Raw genomic sequence first — 22,457 nt, forward strand, 5'->3', positions numbered from 1 at the left:
TACTTCCCTCTTAACCGAGTCATATGCCTTTTTGAAATCTATGAATAACTGATGTACTGTACCCTTATACTCCCATTTTTTCTCCATTATCTGTCGAATACAAAAAATCTGATCAATAGTGGATCTATTACGCCTAAAACCGCACTGATGATCCCCAATAATTTCATCTACGTACGGAGCTAATAATAATAATAATAATAATAATAATAATAATAATAATAATAATAATAATAATAATAATAATAAAGTTAATGAGTTAAGACTTAAGACTTTCATACAGTTATTTGTTTTATAACAATAAGAAACTTATAATAACAAATGTCAACAACGTCAACAATATCGTTTAACTCATATCAGCCAGTGACTGCCAATATAATCATAATTACAACAAAACGGAAGGATAATATATAGAAATTCTCTCTCTGCAAAGAGAACTTTAATAAGGATACAATACCTAGTAAAACAAATTAGCGGAATTAGTATTTCTGTAGCCTATATAAATTTTAACATTTAGATTCCTATGACATGCTTCCCTGTTCACCCACTCGTTACGGTATGAATACAGGCGTACAGTAATATATAAATCTAACATATTACGCGTTATTGCACATACCGACTCAAATTTTACAACTACTGTAGGCCTACTTCTTTACTCACAGTGGTTACTTAGAATGTTACGAGATGGCAGTCACATACGTTTTGTTTTTGTTTAGAGGGGTTACTGAAAAAGCAGGTGTTCCCATAAATCATTGAACCGTGAAAAATGCTGGGGAAAGATGTCGTGTAACAACAATACGCGTAACGCAGAAGCAGTGCCTTTGTTTCATGCCTGTAATTTCTTCTTAAGTGATTACAATTTGAAATTTCATAATGGAAAATAATCTATTGAAGAAAGAACAAGAATTCCATAAACTAAACGCAGAATTAGAACTGAAGACAAAGGAGCTACTCAAAGAGATAGAAGGAGTCATGGTATGTACGTAATGTTCTTTTACTGCATCTATTTGTACAATCCATCAACATTTCTCATTTATAACAGTTGCTTTGATTTCTAGAATATTCAAGACAAAATTCCGAAGAGAAACAAAAATTCATATGCCAGTCTTCAAACAAGCTCCAGGTATGTTTATTTTTATAAATTATATTGGAATGATATTAAAGTGAGAAAAATATATGAGACGTGTTCTAACATCCATTTTGGCAGTTCTGATGACTTATCAAAGGTACAGACTGTATCATTACAAGAAGCGGCTAAACGAACTTCAACTGGAAGCTCCAGATTCGATAACCAGCCATTTAAACATGATACAAAGAATAATAGACAAGAATTTTCACAACATTCCACATCCATGGATCCTATTAGCAGGCAAGTACACACAACTCGTAATAAGCAGATATTGTAAACACTTTTTTTTTCTGTAGAGTTTGTGATGTGTTTGTGTGTCTATTTGTTATTCATTATTCGGCAGAGAGATATTGTCAGAACCATAGACGAAGTTATGGGGGGCATGAGAAAGCACTGCCCCCCAAACTTGTCCGAAGTCTTTTTTTCTATTAACGTTAGAAAATATTGAATTCAAAAGATTTTTCGGTAAATCATAAGCATAGGAACTCTATTTCGTAGCGCTTTAGCAACAACATCTGTACCAAGACTTGTGACTTATGTTGCATTCAGACAATTAAAATATAATCATTTGGTTCAGGGAACATCAGTTTTTGGTGCAAAGATAATTCGTTTGGCGTGTTTGTTAATTGTAATTACGACTTTTCTTGCCTTTGTTTATGATTAAGTTTCTGTGCTTAACTTGATGAATTCATATCTTCAGATCATGTGTTTGGACTATAATAGGCTATTTATTTTAAATTTCTGAATGTACCTCATTTGAGAAATTATGTTTCTTTTGTAACAGCCTATTCTCATGTGTTAGAAGTCTGCAAATGTTTAGGCCGCCACTTGGAGAAATATGAATAATATAACTGCATAACAATGCAGAAATAAAGTGATCCCGGTATAATGTGTAAACTTAAAGACCAGAGATTAAGTAAAATAATTAGAATTTACATATCATATGATATCTTCAGGAAGGTAAGCTTAAAATAAAAAAGTTTCTGTTAGCACTGTTACATAGTGTTATTGAAGTATGCATGTGTTTGTGCATGAGAGAAAAAACTAGGGAGATTGTTTTAAGTTATGCCCTATTATAATTTGTAGTAGATCTATGGGTACAGTTCAAGCCCTATACAACTCGGTCCGAAACATCGCGGATATGGATGTAGCACTGTAAGAAATATGCCCACCGAAAATACCTTTATTAAATGATCATATTCCGATATACTATACCACGGTCAAGCTATAACGGGAGGAGAAAGTAAATAATGTTCCCCATAACCTTGTTATATCGGGATTCTATGGTTTTGCTTCCCCCCTCCCCCCGAAGGAAACTGTTCTTTCTCCGCCTATGGTCAGAACAGATAAGAAAAAGTTGTCATAGAAAAGGTTTTCTTCTAGTATGATTTAAGATTTTCACAGTGTTCAACTTGGTTCGAAATTTAAACACTCTGCCGTGAATGTAGAACCACAGTCTAGTATATAAAGTCACGAAGCTTGAGTTGTAAGGGTGCTAGGAACAATAGACTGTGCAGGTACTACTTAGCATTGTCTGTAATGAGGCGATAGTAGCGATCCTGGTGATTAGCAACTATTTATGGATGCATATTTACTACATATTGAGCTTCGTGACTGTATATACTAGACTGTGGTAGAATTACGGATCGGCTCCATGCTCAGGGACAGCAGAAAAGGGGTAAGTATCTGTTGGAAGCTTTACCAAAAACTATTTTCTAGACTTTTTTCCAGTACTTCAGTTTCCGGCGAAATTGTAATTACATTTCTTGCCATTTCACACCCCAATTATTATTTCTGCAGCGTGCAAGTGTCTGTTGCTGACGATGTGCTTCCGGAAGCTAGTTTGGTGCGCTGTCTGCGGGCGAAGGTCAGGGCACTACAGGACGAGGTGTCAGCCATGCAGAATGAATACAAACAGCGGGTGAGTAAAATGATAGTGGGTCGGTCAAGAGTCTTTCCGTGTTGGAGATCCATGGATAAAAAGTAGAGAACCCGAGTTGATACACAATGGAAATACTTGCCCTTAATTCGCTGATTTTATTTAGTGCAAGGGAAAGTACAATTTTTTTTGTCCCAGGGACTTTATTTGCTTATTTTTTTCGTGTCTTATTTCCAGAGTTATTTCAGAGCAAAAATGATAAAATAGGTATGTAACACCTCGACTTCTGCACATTAATCGATCCATGTTTCAAGTCGGTGAGCTCAAGATGAAATTTGTATTGAATGACAATCATATGCGTTATTTAGCGATTGTTTTTAATTATTTAGGCTTTTTAAAATAGGTGTGAGGCAGCTACTGTACATCCGGAACTTTGGGACCCCACCCTTGGTGTGAAAATATTTGAAAACATTTCTTTCGTTTATGCTTACAGTATGGATTTAATTTCATAACGTGAGTTGCTATTATATAAAAAAGGTGACTCGCATGAAGTGTTACAAGTTACTTTCTTTTAACTGTATCAGTAAAATTAAATGCTGATTTTTCTAAATCTGATTAAAGGAGTGGATCTTTAAGAGTGCGTCATGGACAACATTCCGTTGGGTCCCACTTCATTGAGCATGGGGGACAGCTCTGATACTTTAAATGGAATGATGGAAATCTTTTTTGGATATTATGGTTCTCCTAAAAGAAACCGGGTAACTTTTGCTGAAATATTTTTTCATAAAGTGTGGTATCAAGAAGTTAAAGCTTGTTTGAAAATAAAACACCCCGAGAAGAACCCCAACAGCTCCACATAAAATATCCATTGATTTACTGAAAAAATGCAGTGGTTCATTAAATTGCGCAACACCGTAGCAACATGAAATTAATTTTCCTTCCACAACCCACGAAAATCCATCCATACCCAGTGGCCAACTTATGTGATGGGTCCATCTAACTCTTAGGTCATTTTCAAAAAAATAATCTGCACAGAATGATAGTGAGAGATGGAAATAATTGTAAATTGAGGTTAAGGCTCGACTTCGAGGTGTTAATGCCATAATGAGAAGAAATGACGCATAATAAAGTTGGTTTCACTCATACAGGTTACTTTGTATGCATTACTAGGACTAGAAACTGCCCATTCATAGTGGCCAACCCGGTATAATGAATACAGTGAATATCACTCTTCACATGCACAGATACGGAATTAAAATTTGAAGCGAGTCTTGTGGGAGCACAGTCTAATATATAGTCACGAAGCTCAATACGTAGTAAATATGCATCTATAGATAGTTGCTAACCACTAGGATCGCTGCTATCGCCTCATTACATACAATGCGAAATAGTACCGGTACCTGCACAGTCTATTGTTCCTAATAATAATAATAATAATAATAATAATAATAATAATAATAATAATAATAACAATAATAATAATTTATTTTATTTATTTATTTACGTATATTTAATGTGCTGTACAACAGCCAGAGGCCAATTATTACAGTTCAGTACAAACAATATAAGAAAAACATTGGCAATAATATACAATAAAAGTACAAAGAAATAATTAAATTAATGACAATTAATTAAAATGATAATTACAAATGAAATAATGGAATCATAAATGAAGAAAGGAATCATATAAAATAGTATTACAAAGATATACAAGATTATAATACAACGACAATAATGACAATGAATGGACGGGATAAAATGGATGACTAAACTACATAGCAAAATGAGATTAAAAGTAATTGTATTTGAAAATGAAAGGATGGAATCAAGTAAATTAATAAATAACAAAATGATATAAAAGATAGCGAGAATAATATTAAAATACATGTTTAAACAAAGGATATAAATGGAAACTGATATAAAATTTCAAAGTATATACTACACATTAAATGGATCCAAGTTTGATCCATGCAAATTAGCATATTTTATACATCTGCAGACCGGAGAGAGAGATTTAGAATTTCTATTGTAAAACATTTTATATCTTAAACCCTTAGCAGGAATACGAAGACTGATATTGCTTAGGAAAGATTCACAATCAATATCACCCTTAAGAACTTTACAAAAAAAATAAGTAATCAAGATCTTGACGTCTAGCAAGTAAACTACAACAATTAAAATATTTACAGTTAATCTCATATTTATAATCATCAGAATTAGGTAAAACTCTATAAGAACACAGGGAAATAAATTTTCTTTGAATATTCTCTAGCTTAGCCGAGTCAGTGGAAGTAATAGAGTTCCATACTACAGATGCATATTCAAGCTTGGATCTGACCAATGTATAGTATAAAATTAATAAACACATAGGAGTAGAAAAAGAATAAGTTATAGATCTAATTAGACCAAGCATTCTTAATGAATGGGTATAAATATATTGCACATGATCATGGAATAATATAATAATAATAATAATAATAATAATAATAATAATAATAATAATAATCCGTGGCGTTACAGCTCGTGAAGGGGTTAGATCGACCAGCCGACTGCTGACCTCACTCCCACATGTCGAAGCAGAGGTGAACGACCATCCAACCAGAATGGAGGTATCGTGTGGTTAGCACGATGATCCCCCCAGTCGTTATAGCTGGCATTCGCAACCGGATTTCGCTATCTATCGTAGTTCCCCAAGTGCATTACGATGCTGGGTGGGCACCGGTCCCATACACTGGCCGAAATTTCATGAGAAAATTTCTTCCCCCATGAGGACTCGAACTAGCGCGCATTCCGTAATGCGAGTCCTAGGCAGGATGCCTTAGACCGCGACGCCATGGCGCGGGACCTATTGTTCCTAGTACCTCTTAAACTCGAGCTTCGTGATTGTATATACTAGACTGTGATGGGAGTCCACCCTTATGTAGGGAACAATTTCGCACGACTGTCCACAAGTAGCATTTATATAGGGCTCTTGTTTACTGCACATGCACAGTGTGTTGTAAGCGAAACTTATACAATGTGGGAGCTCCAAATTTTATTTCCGTATCTGTACATATGAAAGACGGCTCATTGTAAGTTCAGGGTTGCCTCTGCAATGTTTTCTGATCACACTCCTCTCCAAACTTACTTTCTTTATGAATGATAGCACACAAAGCCATTTCTTGATGCTGACAAAATATAAAAAATATCATTTCTTACTTACGCTTGCCATCCTCCTCCCCTCTTCCTCACATATTAAAATATGTTACATTAAACTAAGCTTGAGTGACACAAAAAAAAGTAGAAACGATGGATTCAAACTTGTAAAGTAAATCGAATTAATGGGAGGGAGGAGTGAAACTCTTTTATTATCACTTTATAATTCACTTTAAAATCAGACCGATATACACCAGGACAAATCTTCGATGTAACGTTTGCAGGGTGATCAATTCCGACACCATAATTTCGTGACTAATAACACGTCTGAAATAAATGTGGTCTCGTTCGATCGGGTAAACTACTACGATGCGAGCATGAACTTGATGGAGGCCCGCGGCAATTGGTAGCCATTTTGGACATGTGCGAAAATTTCCGAGCAGTAGGTCTATATCTCACGACTCTAATGTGCTAGCGCCCTGATTTTGGTGTCAAACGATACACCTCATCTAGATCTATAGATACGTATTCACGTAAAAACCCACGGCTATGTTGGGGACACAGCCACACTTATTTTTTATATAGGGTGGAAGTGAAATAACCCTACAGATTTTTACAGCGAATAGCTCATATTGTATGTAACAACAACTATAATACCATATTGGTGGAAAATTCATAGTTTTCTCAGAAAAAAATGTTTTTCCCAAATGCTTACCACCCTCTTATTCAGTAACTATTGCGAATAATTGGAGCATGATATTTTGTCCATATCGATAGGAAATGTAATAAAGAATCATTTATCCCTCTGTCGTATTTCAATAACGTGGGCGGTTTTTGTGTAAATTTAATTAATTCATTTCAAACCACTGAACTATGCAATCCACATCGCAATATTGTAGCTAGAGAAGGGAACGCGAGGCAGTACAAGTTACGCTGAGTTCGTTGACCTCTTACATCTGTATTGCGATACGAAAGGAGACTTTCAGCGGCGATGTTACCAGACTCCTGGAACTTCCACTTTAATTTTATAATTAACCGTGCATTTAATCACAAAACGTAACATAGGTTTTCTATTTATTTGAGCGTACCCTATCATCCCTTTCAATCTGCAAGGTTATTTCGCCGGCACTCTGTATATATACTGTTTTCTTTTAAAAATTCGACAACAATATTATACTGTAGGCTATAAGACTTTTACGTATGTTCAACATACAGCGAGATTTTTTGCATGTTTACATGTCACAGACAAGCCTCATGGTCCGGTTCTAGTGAACAGAGCTTCGGGCTACAGTTCATGAGGTGCCGGCTTCGATTCCCGATTAGAGCACAGGAACATAACTCCGCCTTCCAGGCGCTCCAACCTCAGAAGTGAGTTACACGTAAGCCACTGTTGTCGAAAGGCAACCTGGTGGCAATAGTTAAAAAAAAAAATAATGTCACAGATGATACAGAAACATCCGATGTTTGGAGCGACTCCACTATCAGGAAAGGCAATGAACCAAAATCAATATTTCCGTAATTATGCCATTTTACGAGCACGTTCCCAATAATACTACCCAGCATATATGGGGGGGGGGAGGGTTTACGAGTGTCTACTTTCGTGTGCGCAGACGGATGCGTGGCGACAGCTGCAAAGGGACTTGAAGGCCACGCAGGAAGAGCGAACCAAATGGCAGCAGCAGGCGGGCGCCTTGCGGGATGCTCTGCAGAAACAAGAAGCGCAGAATTCCACTAACGTGTCCAAGCTGGAGGAGAGGGACGCCGAGAATGCCTCTCTCAAGAAGGTGAGACTTTGAGAATTAAGAGATTCATCAAGACATCCAACTTCTTTTTCTCCTCCTCTTAAATAATAAGATCGTCTATATCGGCACCTATTGCTGCATTCATCTGCACTTCTTTCACTTATTTTTGGTATGTAGGGTGAACCGTAAGTAATGTCATTAATTTCAGGGGCGTTATTCTTTCGAATATTAAAAAAAAGGTTTGATACAATTTTGCTCGTTTTTGCTTCCTTTTCGAGATATAGGCCCTAAATTGTTTTATATGAAACATTTCATGACGTGTTTTGAGAAAGACGTTGATTTAATTTCCAATATGGCCAGTAAATTTAAGAGTGCAGAGTATTATAATTGAAAGAGTTTTAGTTTCGTCCTTTAAGTGTGCAGAAATTTGATCCGAACAAATTTAACATTGTAAAATTCTTTTTCAGAACGAAAAGTTACATTTGTTTGGATCGAATTTCTGCACATTTAAAGGACAAAACTAAAATTATTTCAATAATTTATTACCATAATACAATCATTCATAGTGTTCTGCCCAAGAGCAGGTCTTTCACTGCAAACCCAGCATTCTTCAGTCTTTTCTATTTTCTGCCTTCCTCTTAGTCTCCGCATAATATGATCCATATATCTTAATGTCGTCTATCATCTGATATTTTCTTCTACCCCGAACTCTTCTCCCGTTCACATTCCTTCCAGTGCATCCTTTAGTAGGCGTTTCTTCTCAACAGTGATCCAGCCAATTCCTTTTCCTCTTCCTGATTAATTCCAGCATCATTCTTTCTTCACCCACTCTTTCCAACATATCTTCGTTTCGTATTCTGTTTATCCATTTCACACGCTCCATCCTTCTCCATATCCACATTTCAAATGCTTCTAGTCGCTTCTCTTCACTTCGCTACACTCCACACAAAGCACTTCACTAGTCTCTTTCTTAGTTCTTTCTTCAGAGGCCCGCAGAAGATTGAATAACAGCTGAGGGAGATCATCGTGTCAACCACATATTACCTATGTACTGTTTGGATGATCGTTCACTCCTGCTGAAGCACGTGACCTTGAGGCCAACAATGGATTGGTTGGCTTTGGCCCTCTATGGGCTGTCTTGCCACGCAATTTATGGATGGTGCAGCTGGCACAGAACCAGGAGTAATTTAGATTTTGTGTGGACAAAACGGCGGAACGATTTGAACACCGTCTTCGACATTGGATATCCAACTCAAATCTCGACGAATCCAAATCGAAATAATGAAGGACAAAGACAATTTGCGACAATTCTCCTCCGGATATGTTCGCATTTCCAAGTCATTTTTTCACAAATTCTCTCAAATCTCAATTTATCCGTGCCACAGGTACAGAAAGCAATGGGAAACTATTGCCCCATGTGATTTTATAAGAAACCCTGGGATTCTACAGAAAAGATTCTAAGGAACAAGAATCTAGTAATCTCTAGATTTGACATCGACACCTAAGTTGTCAGGTGTGATAATACAGTAGCTTAGAGCGGTCGTGGAGCAAGTTTTCTCTAGTTAGATTTCCTTCACACTCATTTGTCATCGATATTGCCTTTTCATCCGATATGAGTATCGTGGGCTTACTGGAAAAAGTTGGTCTTAAATAGAAAAACTGTGAGTCTTACCAACTTTTCCTTGTAAGTCCACGATATTTTCTGTTTTCAATTTCCATGAGTTTAATTCATTTTCCGTAATTTTCACATTTAGGAAAAGCTGTTGTCACAAAGCATGAAATACGCAACATCTAGAAATTACAGCTGTAATAATTGATAAACGACAAGGATGTCCTTGTCAATTACCCTGTTCAACATCTACTTGGAGGATTTAATGAAGAGCTCTCTTCAAAACATGGAAGTGGTAAAAGTAGGAGGAAGAAGAATAAAGTGCATAAGATTTTCTGATGACATGGCATTGTTATCAGAAGAGATTATACTTAGGGCTATGCTATTGGAGCTAAATGACAACTGTGGGTAGTATGGGATGAAGATGAATGCAAACAAGACGAAGACCGTGGTTATCGGAAGAAAAATAAACAAGGTAAACGTGCGAATTCGAAATGAGGCAGTAGAGCAAGTGAACAGCTTCAAGTACTTGGGTGTACTATAAGTAGTAGTAACATGAGCTGCTGCCAGGAAGTCAAAAGAAGCATGTTCTACGGACCTCTGGGAAAATAACTAAGGAAGAGACTAGTAAAGTGCTTTGTGTGGAGAGTGGCATTGTATGGGGCAGAAACATGGACATTGCGACGAAGTGAAGAGAAATATTTGAAATGTGGAGGTATGGAGAAGAATGGAGCGTGTAAAATGGACAGACAGAATAAGAAATGAAGCTGTACTAGAAAGAGTGGGCGAAGAAAGAATGATGATGAAACTAATCAGGAAGATAAAAAGAAATTGGTTCGGTCATTGGCTAAGAAGAAACTGCCTACTGGAGGATGCACTGGAAGGAATGGTGATCGAGAGAAAAGTTAGGAACAGAAGAAAATATCAGATGATAAGGCAACATTAATATAGTATATGGATAGTATGTCGAGAGTAAGAGAAAGCGGAAAAGAGGAAATATTGGAGAATGCTACATTTGCAATGAATTATCTGCCCTTGGGCAGAAAAATATTAATGAAAGAAAATTAGAGTATTCATAATTAATTTTATTATTACTGTTCTGTTGCAGGAATTAGAGGCGCTGCGAAAAGAGCTGCGCACAGCACTGCAGACATCGCGTAGCAACGAAGTACGACTGCAGCGAGCACTCGAAGAGGTGGACAAGCTGCGCGGCGTGCTGCAGGCTCATGATCGCGACGACAAAGAGCTGCGCAGGCGCGGCGACGAGACCGTCGCTACAGTCAAGCGCCTGGAGAAGCAGCGAGCTGAGCTGCTGAACGGCTTCAGGAAGCAGCTGCAACTCATCGACAATCTCAAGAAGCAGAAGGTAGCCTACCTTGCAGGCAGAGACATTATAATCCAAATGTTTCTGCCAGGAAAAAGCAGACTATACTTATTTTCAGTCTTTTTGACGACTAAACCGGAAGCAACATAGTGGGTCAAGATTGAACGTTTGTTCTGCATCTTAAGACTGTAATTGAAGTACGTCCGTAAAACAACATATGAATCCCATTTACTACAGTATCCGAGAACATTTTGTCAATTTAGCACTTAGAGACGACATTTTACACAGGGAATTCCAGTGCGTTGTTGTACTGTATATGCCCTCAATGTGTGAACGCTGTACCCACTGCGTAGCACATATGCCTAACTACCTTTCGTCCAAAGAATTGTTTTCTGTCTGGTCGATTAAAAAACTGGAAACTGGAGGACATCAATGCAAACCAATCCAGCCCAACATAATACAGCCTCATACCAAACAAAATGTAATATTATCCAAAATTAGTCTTTCAGGTAAAGCTCCCTGTAAAGCAGATTTGAATAATTTCAAGGGAAAAATTGTTCCGGGGCCGGGTATCGATCCCGGGACCTCTGGTTGAACGTACCAGCGCTCTACCAACTCAGCTACCCGGGAACTCCACCCGACACCGTCTCAAGAGGTCCCGGGATCGATACCCGGCCCCGGAACAATTTTTCCCTTGAAATTATTCAAAATGTAATATAATTTTCATTTAGTTGGAAGTCTTCTATTAGTTAACTTGTAGCATAAGTGCAGTATGCCGGTTTTATTCCTTACCACCAAACGACATTTCAAGCTGTCCGAGCGGCAACCACCATGCGCCACTCAAGATAACCGCAAAATAATCTCTTGGACAGTCATTCATCATTACCACTAATAATATTGTTATTGCATTAAAAATAAAAATAAAATACGTGACTTTTAAAAAACGCTCTGAACGAAATGTCGTATTAGCTCTTCCTACTCTTTTGTCCTGTAGCCTATACCTACACTGGCAGTCTCTAAATTTTATAACATTATTATGCACCGTAGGACTACTAAGAATTTTGAGACTTGGAGAATTCTTTGTGACTCTTCTTTGCTTTTGTCGAACAGAGTTAATATAAGAGAAATATAACATTCGTTGTTGTGCAGTAAATAGAGAAATATCCGTTCCATTCATACGATCAGCATAATATGTAGCAAACAGAAAACGGATGTAGTAGTAAATTGTCATTTTTAAATCTAACTGTAAATGATTGCAATTTCCTACCTGCAGCTGTCTTTGAGGGCTGTCCTTCCTTAAGGAGATTAAAAAATAACTTAAAAAGTTGTGTATGAAGTGTAAATGAAAAAAAAAAAAAGATAGGCTACATTACATTATTTAAGGTGACATGTATTATTTACTTTAAGGCAGTGATGCCCATATTGGATTTGGAATCTTGAAACCATGCATGCCATCTACTGTCAACGCAGCGAGCAGAGTACCTATATCTGTGTGTTTACTTTATAACAGCGTTTCTTTGTTCCAGTGATGGAATATCCTAAGAAATGTGTTCACTCATTGTGTATTCAGTTTCCTTTCCGATTTTCTAAATTCGATTAAAATCTGGCTCGATGTTTGTGACAACAATACTTTGTAACGCTCCTAACCTTTTGTCAGGTAAATGCAACCTTCCTTTTGACTTCAGAAGCTGCATATTTTAGCGTTGTTCGCGGACATGGGTAAAATAAACATTGCCATTATTTTCTTTAGAAAATTGTCCGAATGGTGAAGAATCGGAAGAACGTAGAAAAATTCTCTCCGGCACCGGAACTTGAATCCGGGTTTCCAGTTTTACGTGCCCGCGCTTTATCCATTAAGCCACATCAGATTCAAGTTCCGATACTGGATTGAATCCCTCTCATTTTTAAGTTCTACCTACGTATATTCCCTTTTTTTGGCCTACCCTCGTATACCGTGTCACAGTATGTGTGACAGTAGTCACAATATCCAACCACAAGTACAGAGGTGCACCCATTACGATTAGGTTTTTGAATATTCCACCGTTTTCTGGAACTTTACATTTCCAACGTTTCGATATTACATACAGGTTCCATCATCAGGGCATAGACGGAGTTATGGAGGAGCATTGGAGGCACTGCTCTCCCAAACTTATCTGTACTCTTTTTTTTCTATTAACATTAGAAAATGTTGAATTCAAAAGATCTTTTTTGCTTTTGTTTATGATTAAGTTTCTGTGCTTAAATTGATGAATTAATGTCTTCAGATCATGTGTCTGGACTATAATATTTATTTTAAATTTCTGAATGTATAAGAATTTATTACCTAATTTGAGGAATGGAAGCACTGTAATGTTTCTTTTGTAACAGCCTGTACTCATGTGTTAGAAGTCTGCAGGTGTTCAGGCCGCCACTTGGAGAAATATGAATAACATATTGCACAACAATGCAGAAAAAAGAAAAGTGATCCCGGTATGATGTGATTAATGTGTAAACTTAAAGACGAGATTAAATAACATAATTAGAGTTTACATTTCATATGATATCTTCAGCAAGCTAAGCTTCATATAAAAAAGCTTCTGTTAGCACTGTTACATAGTTTTATTGATGTATGCATGTGTTTCTGTATAGTAGACCTACAATTCAAGCCCTATACATCTCCGTCCGAAACAACGCGAATATGGATGTAACATTGTAAGAAACATGACCCCCGAAAATACCTTTATTAAATTATCATATTCCGTTACTGTAGGCCTACCACGGTCAAGCTATAACGGGGGGAGGAGGTAAATGACGTCCCTCATAACTCCGTTAAATGGAGATTCTATGGTTTTGATTTGCCCCCCCCCCCCCTAAGGAAACGATTTTCTCTCCGCCTATGCATCACGGTTTTTTTTATTTATTTTATTGGGTTATTTTATGACGCTGTATCAACATCTAGGTTATTTAGCGTCTGAATGATATGAAGGTGATAATCCCGGTGAGTCCAGCACCGAAAGTTATTGGGTTGAGGGAAAACCCTGGAAAAAAACCTCAACCAGGTAACTTGCCCCAACCGGGATTCGAACTCGGGCCACCTGATTTCGCGGCCAGACGCGCTGACCGTTACTCCACAGGTGTGGACAGCATCATGTAGGCTATTCTTGCTGAGAAATGATTGAGTGCTATGAATAATTTTAAGTATGTCAGTTTCCTACGGAAATGCACCAAGTCGCGAAAGCACTGTACACAAATGAACATAGTACCCTAGATCATATATGATCTAGGATAGTACCGATGTCGGAACAGAATCTCAGGTCTCCGGCGTGTTAGTCGTACAGTCGTACAATTAGCCCCGTGCCACTAAGCACACAAAGAGTTCTATTTCATTTAATTATTATTTAGGATAACAGTACTGCTAACTTTATTAGAAACATCGAAGTTGTTAAGAAGTTAAGAGAGGTCTCTATCATTCTTGGGCTAACTGCAAGGAAATTTGAATTCTTGTTGATAGACACGACGTTCCTTATATTACGAACATTTTGAACTACAAACGCTATTTAAAGGAAGTGAATGGGATGATACTGAGAAAGAACAGCAATAATTAATAAGAATTTCATGGTTATCCAAACTACTTTGGAAATACCTACTCCATAATCGCTTTGTCGTCTGCCAGGTATCGAAAGCTACAAATGACGTAAATTGCGAATAATCGATAGCGGAAGAAATCCTCAATTTTATTGCAATGTGGTTGCTTTAAAAGTGAACTTGATCATTATTAGAAATAAAATAAAATTAGAATAATTATTGCGGAACATGTTTCAAGACTCGAGTCATAACAAACAAGTGTAATCCTGTAACAGAAGGTGTTGTTTTTCTTCTCTACAGGCACATCTTCAGGCCGCATGCGCCATGCAGTTCTGTAAGGAGGAGTTTCTGCAGCTGCTGGACTGGTGTCCAACCAAGCCGTGACTAAGTCGTGAATCACGAAACGCAGGAATAAAATGAATTGATGAATCAAATGTATTGTAGTTGATAATATTTAGATGAATACTTTGTAATTTATACATTTACACTTTCTATTCATTTATTTTCTTGGGTAAAACTCTATAGAAGCTATTCCTGTAATGGAGCAATAATGGAATTATATTGGCTGCCAAATCTGAATAAGTTACTTTTGGAAAATCTGCCCACAGTTACTCCGTCAACCACAAAAAATCTCAGTTATTACGCCGACCGTCCATAATAATAATAATAATAATAATAATAATAATAATAATAATAATAATAATAATAATAATAATAATAATTATTATTATTATTATTATTATTATTATTATTTATTACATATTTAAAGAAAATACAGTGTTTTAGAAAGAAGTGTAGAATTTTTTTAGGGAAGAAAGGTTGTTCTAGGCGATTATTTTAAGGACGAGAACATAGTACGTGACTCCAAAGATGTAATTGCTTAACCTGGAGGATATGCAGCCGGTGGTGCCGTGGCATGTGAGTGTGGGATGAAGGAAGAGAACAGTACAGATGGTTTAAAAATATTGTAGTGTAATGCGGTCTTGATAACAATGTCTAAAGAAGAAAGGACAATAGAGTTGAAAAATAACCTAAAAATCTAAAGGACCAGTGCTGTCACTGTATTTTTGTCTTGAACACACACCTCACCCCTTACTTCTCTCCCATGAAATATATTTTACTTCTCTCTATCGATCCCTCTAACCTTCATAAGATGAATGCTTTATGTTAAGGAGGAAGTAGACTAAAGAAATAGTTTTGCTTTACGTTTTAATAACTGTAAACCAAGCTTGAATTAAAGAATATCCACTGAAGCTCTCACAGTAGATGCACACTTGTCTTGATGAAGCCTGGAGCGTGTATCTGCAGCACTTTGGTGTTTTTAGACCATTCTTTTTATACGCTTCAGAATTCCAGCGCTGTAGAGGTGGGTCATTTATGTTTATAAACATCAGCGAGAGATAATCTAAGATCCACGTACAAAACTTAATCTCTCGACCACAACCGTATGGCTCCATATGGACAAAATTTTCTATTCACCATATGATTCATTAAAAAAGTTGTAGGTTCTCGTTCTAACACCCCGTATGGTCCCGCCTCCATGACTACTGTAAACTGGGACTGTTTGTGTTGCACTGTGTGGTAAATAAATGCTCGTTTTCGGTGGAATTTAATTTCTTTTTTATCATAAAATGAGGCAGTAGATTAAGATATCGGGGTAGTAACATGAGCTGCTGCCAAGAAGTCAAAAGGAGGATAGCAATGACTCCAATGTTTGAAAACAAGTGCAACAAATACAAGTGACCGACAATAATGAAGCGGCGCTTACAATAAATATTCTTGCCAGGTGCGGAAATAAATGGTTGCCACGTGTCCCGTATTTGAGGCCAAAGAATCTTATCCCGTATGCATCCCATATGAGACATCAGAAATCTCGCATTTAAGAGAACGTGTTATAGGCGGTCGACAGATTTTTATTTATATTTTTTAGTGTTGTCGATCGATCAAAATATTTAATCGATTAACGATTTGAACTTAATCCATTAATCGAGCTTTGATCGATTTGAAAAAAGTTTTAATATAGTCTACTAACTGTAATACACAATTGTTATTAAGTTTAATTTGTGTTTGATATTTTTTATTTGGTTATTTTACGACGCTGTATCAACATCTAGGTTATCTAGCGTCTGAATGAAATTAAGGTGATAATGCCGATGAAATGAGGTCGGGGTCAAGCACCGAAAGTTACCCAGAATTTGCTCGTATTGGGTTGAGGGAAAACCCAGGAAAAAACCTCAACCAGGTGACTTGCCCCGACTGGGATTCGAACTCGGGCCACCTGGTTTCGCGGCCAGAAGCGCTGACCGTTACTCCACAGGTGTGGACTGTTTGATATTAAACATAAGTATAAACACTGTATCGTTACATTACAAAACAAAACAATATTATTTTATTTATTTACTAACATATTTATTATGTAGGCTTATAATTTATTGTGTCAGTTTTTCCGGATTTTTGACACAAACACAAATAAAAAAAGTATGAAGACTCACCTAGTTAATACTGCCTCATTCAAAGGTTTCCCTTAAAACATCCTTTAGTTTCTCATCCGAAATAATATTGATCGACCGACTATATCTTACTTTCCATGCACTTAATTAGAAAACGCATAAATAACCTTTTTATTTATTTTAAAGTATTCTATTGCTCCCATGTATTGTGAACAATACAATCTTAGATAAGGGCGCAAATAGCCATAGTTGCCGACGCGCCCTTCTTAAACCCCACTAACTAACTTCTATTGCTCCCACAAATCTGCACCGTTATATCACTTTCACCCTGTATAACTGTAAGCTGTAAGCCTATCACTTAATGTTGGTCGCAGAAAGCACTAACTTGTAAGAATTTTCATTCATACAATAATATAGCATTATAATTCGGTAGTATTATCGAATATTTGTATTCCATCTCGTGGAACTTGTCTATGTAGCTGAAGAAGAAAACAAAATATAATATATTTTTGCATCGTTTAACAGGTTTAATTGGTTTTTATAACATGTAGGTATTTAAAAAAAAAATCTTTGTTGCCAATTTCTGGCTCTTACGTTTTGCAACTCGGCGCATAGGTCCACTGCAAGGCTTGGTCCGAGCTGCTCTTTTGAAATCCAGCACAGTGTTGCCAACAGTTGTTCGTATAATCCCGCTAGATAGCTTTCGAAACCCCGCGATTTTCTAACAAATATCTCTAGATTTTAATATATACTTATTATTCAATAATAATAATAATAATAATAATAATAATAATAATAATAATAATGGTCAAGATAGAGCATCCACCCGCTAATGTAACGACATCCGCCCTCCAATGTAATGAATATTGCACACTTTTATCATTCCCAATGTGGCGCTATAAAGCAATTTTAAACACTTTATCACAGACACAACATATTTAAATTTTTATTGCATTAGCCTATATATGTTACCGTTAAAACCCAAAATCCAACAAAGCCAGTTTACCAAACAAAAACCTAAACAAACCAGACCTAACCTGACATTGACTCTAGGTCATACGAAAACTCACTTTCTATCTTTATTTGCTTAAACTAGTTTTTACTAGTTGAAACTGGTTTTGACGGATTTCAGGTTTTAACGGTAACATACATAATATGGAATTATCACTACATTGACACACCCATTATTTCACAAAACACACACTGAACGAATTAAATGTAATTATGAAGGCCGCTTTAATGCTAATATGAATTTCATTTCAGAAACTTTAAAGATTAAAAACCGCTAGTATTCCCGCTAAGCGGGATAATATAATTTTACCCGCTAGACGGTTATCCAAAAAAGCTAGATTTAGGGGAAAACCGCTGAATTGGCAAAACTGATCCTGCACCTGGGCGCGACAGCCCATAGAGAGCCAAGGCCGACCACCGACTGTTGGCCTCACGTCCACATGATTCAGTCAACCAGTACGGGGGTGTCGTGTGTTTAGCACGATAATTCCCCCCAGCCGTTATAGCTAGTTTTCAGAATCGGGTGTTTGTCATCTAGACCTACCTAACTCCCCAGAGTCATCACTAGAAAGAGGCAAAATATGAAATTTCATATTCTAAACCATTCTTGTTTGCGATATGGGAATAGTGATTTTCAAGATTCACGATGTATGCTATTAACGCCAAAAAATTTCAGATTTTATCATATTTCATTAAACAAATCTTCATATTTTTCGCATTTTACACGATTTCCACTGTAACTACGACTGAACCGGGCTGTCCGGATATTATAAGGAGGCAATAGAGATGTTTTCCAGGAAACACTTGAAAATCCCAAGCCACCCATTCCACCAACATTTCGGGATTTCCAAGGGCAAGTGAAATCTTCAAACTCCCCTTTAGAGTCATTGAACTCGTAGCGACAATGAATTCGAGAAGCCAAAAAAAAAAAAAAAAAGTGATTCCTCTTCCATCTTTGTCCATTTTTTCGAATCCAGTTACTCTGTTTCCTTTTGCAGACTGATGCTTCTACTATGATGCACCTCGGCATATCCTGTCATACTCTACGTAGGTAAACTTTCGCCGTTGTTTGTGAAATTGGATAGAAGGATAGACTGTGGTGTAACACCAGCTGGTAACACCACAATGACTATAACCGTTATATACTGCCATTTTAGCTACGCCAAACAAGTAACCAACGCCATATTGATGATGTACGAAGTTTCGACATGAGCAGGCTGTTTATATGACGTTCTAGTTGGCTGTGTCCAAGGTCGCAATTGGAACCGATAGATAAAATAGCATTGTTGAAATTGTTTATGAACCTCAAGAAATAGAATCAGTTTTGAAGGTAAGTGATAAACGGTAGCTCTCGGTTTATTGACAGTCTCCCATTTCAATCGGTTTATCAAAGCTATAAATCTCATTTATGAAGAAGTACTCAAAATCTGTAATCTTTGGCTGGTTTCCTTATTACGATGAATTGCAATATTTTTGCGATTCTTCTTATTTGTGTACTACTGCTTTGTACCGTTTGGCATTAATTATCGGTAAGTTACCGAATCATCTGTTTTGTAACGGAAAATATAAGTATAATGGGTACTTAAAAAACGTTTTATCGCTAATTTGGTCCACCTAAAATAGGCCTACTAATTTTGACTCCATTTGTACGCCTACTGTATTTTTGGTCCAGAAAAAATGCTCATAATTTTACGAGTGTTTTCGTAAAATACCAATATTTTCTCTAGGCCTGTAATACAAATGGAATAAACATTAATGTTTTATCGTGAAGCTCTCTGTAGTGTTTTCTTTCATCTTCTAGAATCTAGGTTATCTAAATATTTTTATGAAGTCCTACAAATTGGCGTTTTTCTGCTTATCATTTAGTCTTGTTTATATTTATCTTCATCCCATATTGCTCACAGCTGTCATTTAGCTCCAGTAACATGGCCCCCTTAGTATAGTCTCTTCTTCTGCTAACAATGCCATCTCATCACCAAATCTTATGTACTTTATTTTTCTTCCTCCTACTATCACTCCTCCCATGTTCTGAAAGTTGTTCTTCAGCAACTCTTCCAAATAGATATTGAACAGGGTAGTAATAAAGGGCACGTGTCCCGGCATAGCTAAGTTGGAAAGAGCGTTCAGAGCGGGTTCGATTTCCGGTACTGGAACGAATTTTTCTCAAATTAATAGGTATCTACATGTTGACTACTAACATAAAATAGTATTCTTGATTGTTCAATGAGGATGGCGAGACCTCATATATGAATATATGTATACTATTATATCACTTGAATACGATGTCTAACTTTCACGTATTCTATTTAACACGTGAAAATTATACATTGTATTCAAGTAACAAAACATTGTTGGAATAAGAATTAATTCAAACTGCTTTTGCTAACGCAAGAATCTACACAGGTTACACATTGGCATGGAGGATACTATACACCGTCGGCTCTCAGCGCTGCTAGCCAGGACTTCGAAACCCGAGCCCAAAACGCGTCGCGCTCGGGGAATGTCCACAATCCTCGAGGGTGAGGTAACCGGCGAACGGAAAGTTAAGTGGCAAGACGCGGAAAGTAACGAGGAAGAACGAGAGAAGGCTAAGATAGTCACAGACTATGAAACGCTGGGATCCAGAGGCGAGTCAGATGGTGTGCTGCTACAGTCGAGGGAGGAGTTTGAAGTACGTAAGACCACGGCGCAGCCCGAGCCCAAACAGAGGTTGGCTGCCGAGAGCGTGCCGGAGGCCCTCAAGTATCATGTAAGCTGGCCGCGCTTGGCACCGCTCAATGCACCCAGCGTCATCGTACGGGATTGGCACCACCCGGAACATGTCGTTGACACCCGCATGCTAACGTCCGACGCCGAGCGCGAAGCCCTGCAGAGCAATCTCAAGCCCGCGGAGGGTGGCGAAACGCACGGGTTGTCGTCACTGCTGCGGCTGCCGGTACTGAGGGCGGAGCCTCGTCCCGTGGACAGAATCGAACATCCTTTGAGGCCTATCGAGAGGACGGTGCTGGAAGCACCTCGACCGAGAGGCCAAGATGAGGAACAAATGGCTTTGAACAAGGCGCGACAGTTGCTGCGCACTCTGAAACTTGAGGGAGCGATGGAGGCGGCGGCTACTGAGAGACCAGAGAAAGGAGTGGCACGTCGGGTGTCCAACGAGTCGTATGAGAATCTGGACGCGGCACACCTTCCGAGAGAGTGGGGGCTCGGCGACTATGTGCCAGAAAAAGACGTTATAGACGCGGTAATGAGACGCGTGGGACGTGAGTTATTTGTGCGCGCGGTGGAGGGCGACGTTCTGGACATGGACATCGTGTCATATCTCTGCGCTGGGAAGAGGTGCGTAGATCGGGTGATGTTAGACCGTCTACTGCAGCGCATAGAGACCGTGAACTCGTTTGAGAGTGAATTGCGCGCAAAACTTGCAGAAGCGACTGACATGCAGGCTCTGCGACGTTGGGATATCAATTACATCATGGTTCTCCCTAGTTACCTGAAGACCGAAATCGTCCCACGACGCACACCTGCCGAAGTGAGTGACCTTGCATTCGAAAACCAAAGGGGCAGCGAGACAGAGTTGGCGGTAGACCAATCGTTGTTATACAATTTAGAAAGGCATTCCCTCGATCGGGGGCCCATTTCTATGACGGAGGAGCCCTGCGAGCGAGCCAGGTTGCTTTATGCTCACACCGAGGATGAAGATGTGCTGGAAGCGGTGCCAGGAAGCTCTCTTCTTGGGCACAGCTCGCACTTAGTGGCAGATGATCCTTACGATGAAGAGTTGGCGCAGTCACGTTATTTAAAATCGAAGCCCGCTTGTTTCCTAGTAATCGGAAAAGAAGGCCCTGACTACAAGAATCTAGTAGATAAGCTGTGCGCCGTATGGGGCTGTGTGTCTGTTGACACGGGCGACGTGGTGAAGCGAGAGCTGGCGTCTGGTTCTATGGTAGGGCGCTGGATGGACGCACGCCTGCGCTCCGGTGCCCTCGTGCCGAGTGTCGTAGTGTTCGAGCTATTGTTGCAGCGGCTTCAACACAATGACGTGGCCCACAGAGGGTACGTCCTTAGCGGATTGCCGTTCACGGGAGCGGAACCTTCCTCCAGGCGACAACTAGCAGCAGTGCTGGATATGGCGCAAAAACCAGACGTAGTGCTGTACGTCACATGTCCGGATCAGGATGCGCTGTGGAAACGGAGGCGTCGGCGATTGGATGCGGAGTCTGGAGACGAAGTAAGTCTGGAGCTGGAAGGAGTGGAGCGTCGAGTGCAGCCACTCTTCCCTGTGCACGGCGACATCGCGGCGGCGTTGCACGATCTGGATCTAGACCTTCGGCACTCCAAGCTGCTCTGGAGCCGTGATCTGGTACTGCGCCGCCGCGACACGTCTGCACCGGTCTCCGCCGATCTGCGCTCTTACCGTGAGGAAGCGCTGCCTGCGGTGGAGTGGGCGACGCGCCGCTTAGAGCCCCGCCGCGTCATTCGTCTGGACGGGCGTACGACGGCGCTGCACATGTTAGAGGTAAAATTGATCTGTACTCTAGCGTGTGAATGCTGAACTGTTTCATTTTCTGAACATCCTGTTGCAGGTTGTCAGGGGAAGGCTCGATGTCCTACGATTGC

The 22,457-nt window shown here is 38.8% G+C and overlaps 1 protein-coding gene across 1 annotated transcript; it reads left to right on the forward strand.

The window, feature by feature from the left end:
• The first annotated feature begins 733 nt into the window (after positions 1–733).
• LOC138715640 (testis-expressed protein 9) lies at positions 734–15,423 on the forward strand. The gene is made up of 7 exons (XM_069848716.1): positions 734–972; positions 1,056–1,120; positions 1,205–1,366; positions 2,927–3,047; positions 7,751–7,924; positions 10,600–10,857; positions 14,680–15,423. The coding sequence occupies exons 1-7, from the start codon at positions 871–873 to the stop codon at positions 14,761–14,763; spliced, it is 966 nt and encodes a 321-aa protein (XP_069704817.1). The 5' UTR covers positions 734–870; the 3' UTR covers positions 14,764–15,423.
• Positions 15,424–22,457: the final 7,034 nt, after the last annotated feature.

This window comes from Periplaneta americana, chromosome 15, assembly GCF_040183065.1.
Source record: "Periplaneta americana isolate PAMFEO1 chromosome 15, P.americana_PAMFEO1_priV1, whole genome shotgun sequence".
In the NCBI taxonomy this organism is placed as follows: domain Eukaryota; kingdom Metazoa; phylum Arthropoda; class Insecta; order Blattodea; family Blattidae; genus Periplaneta; species Periplaneta americana.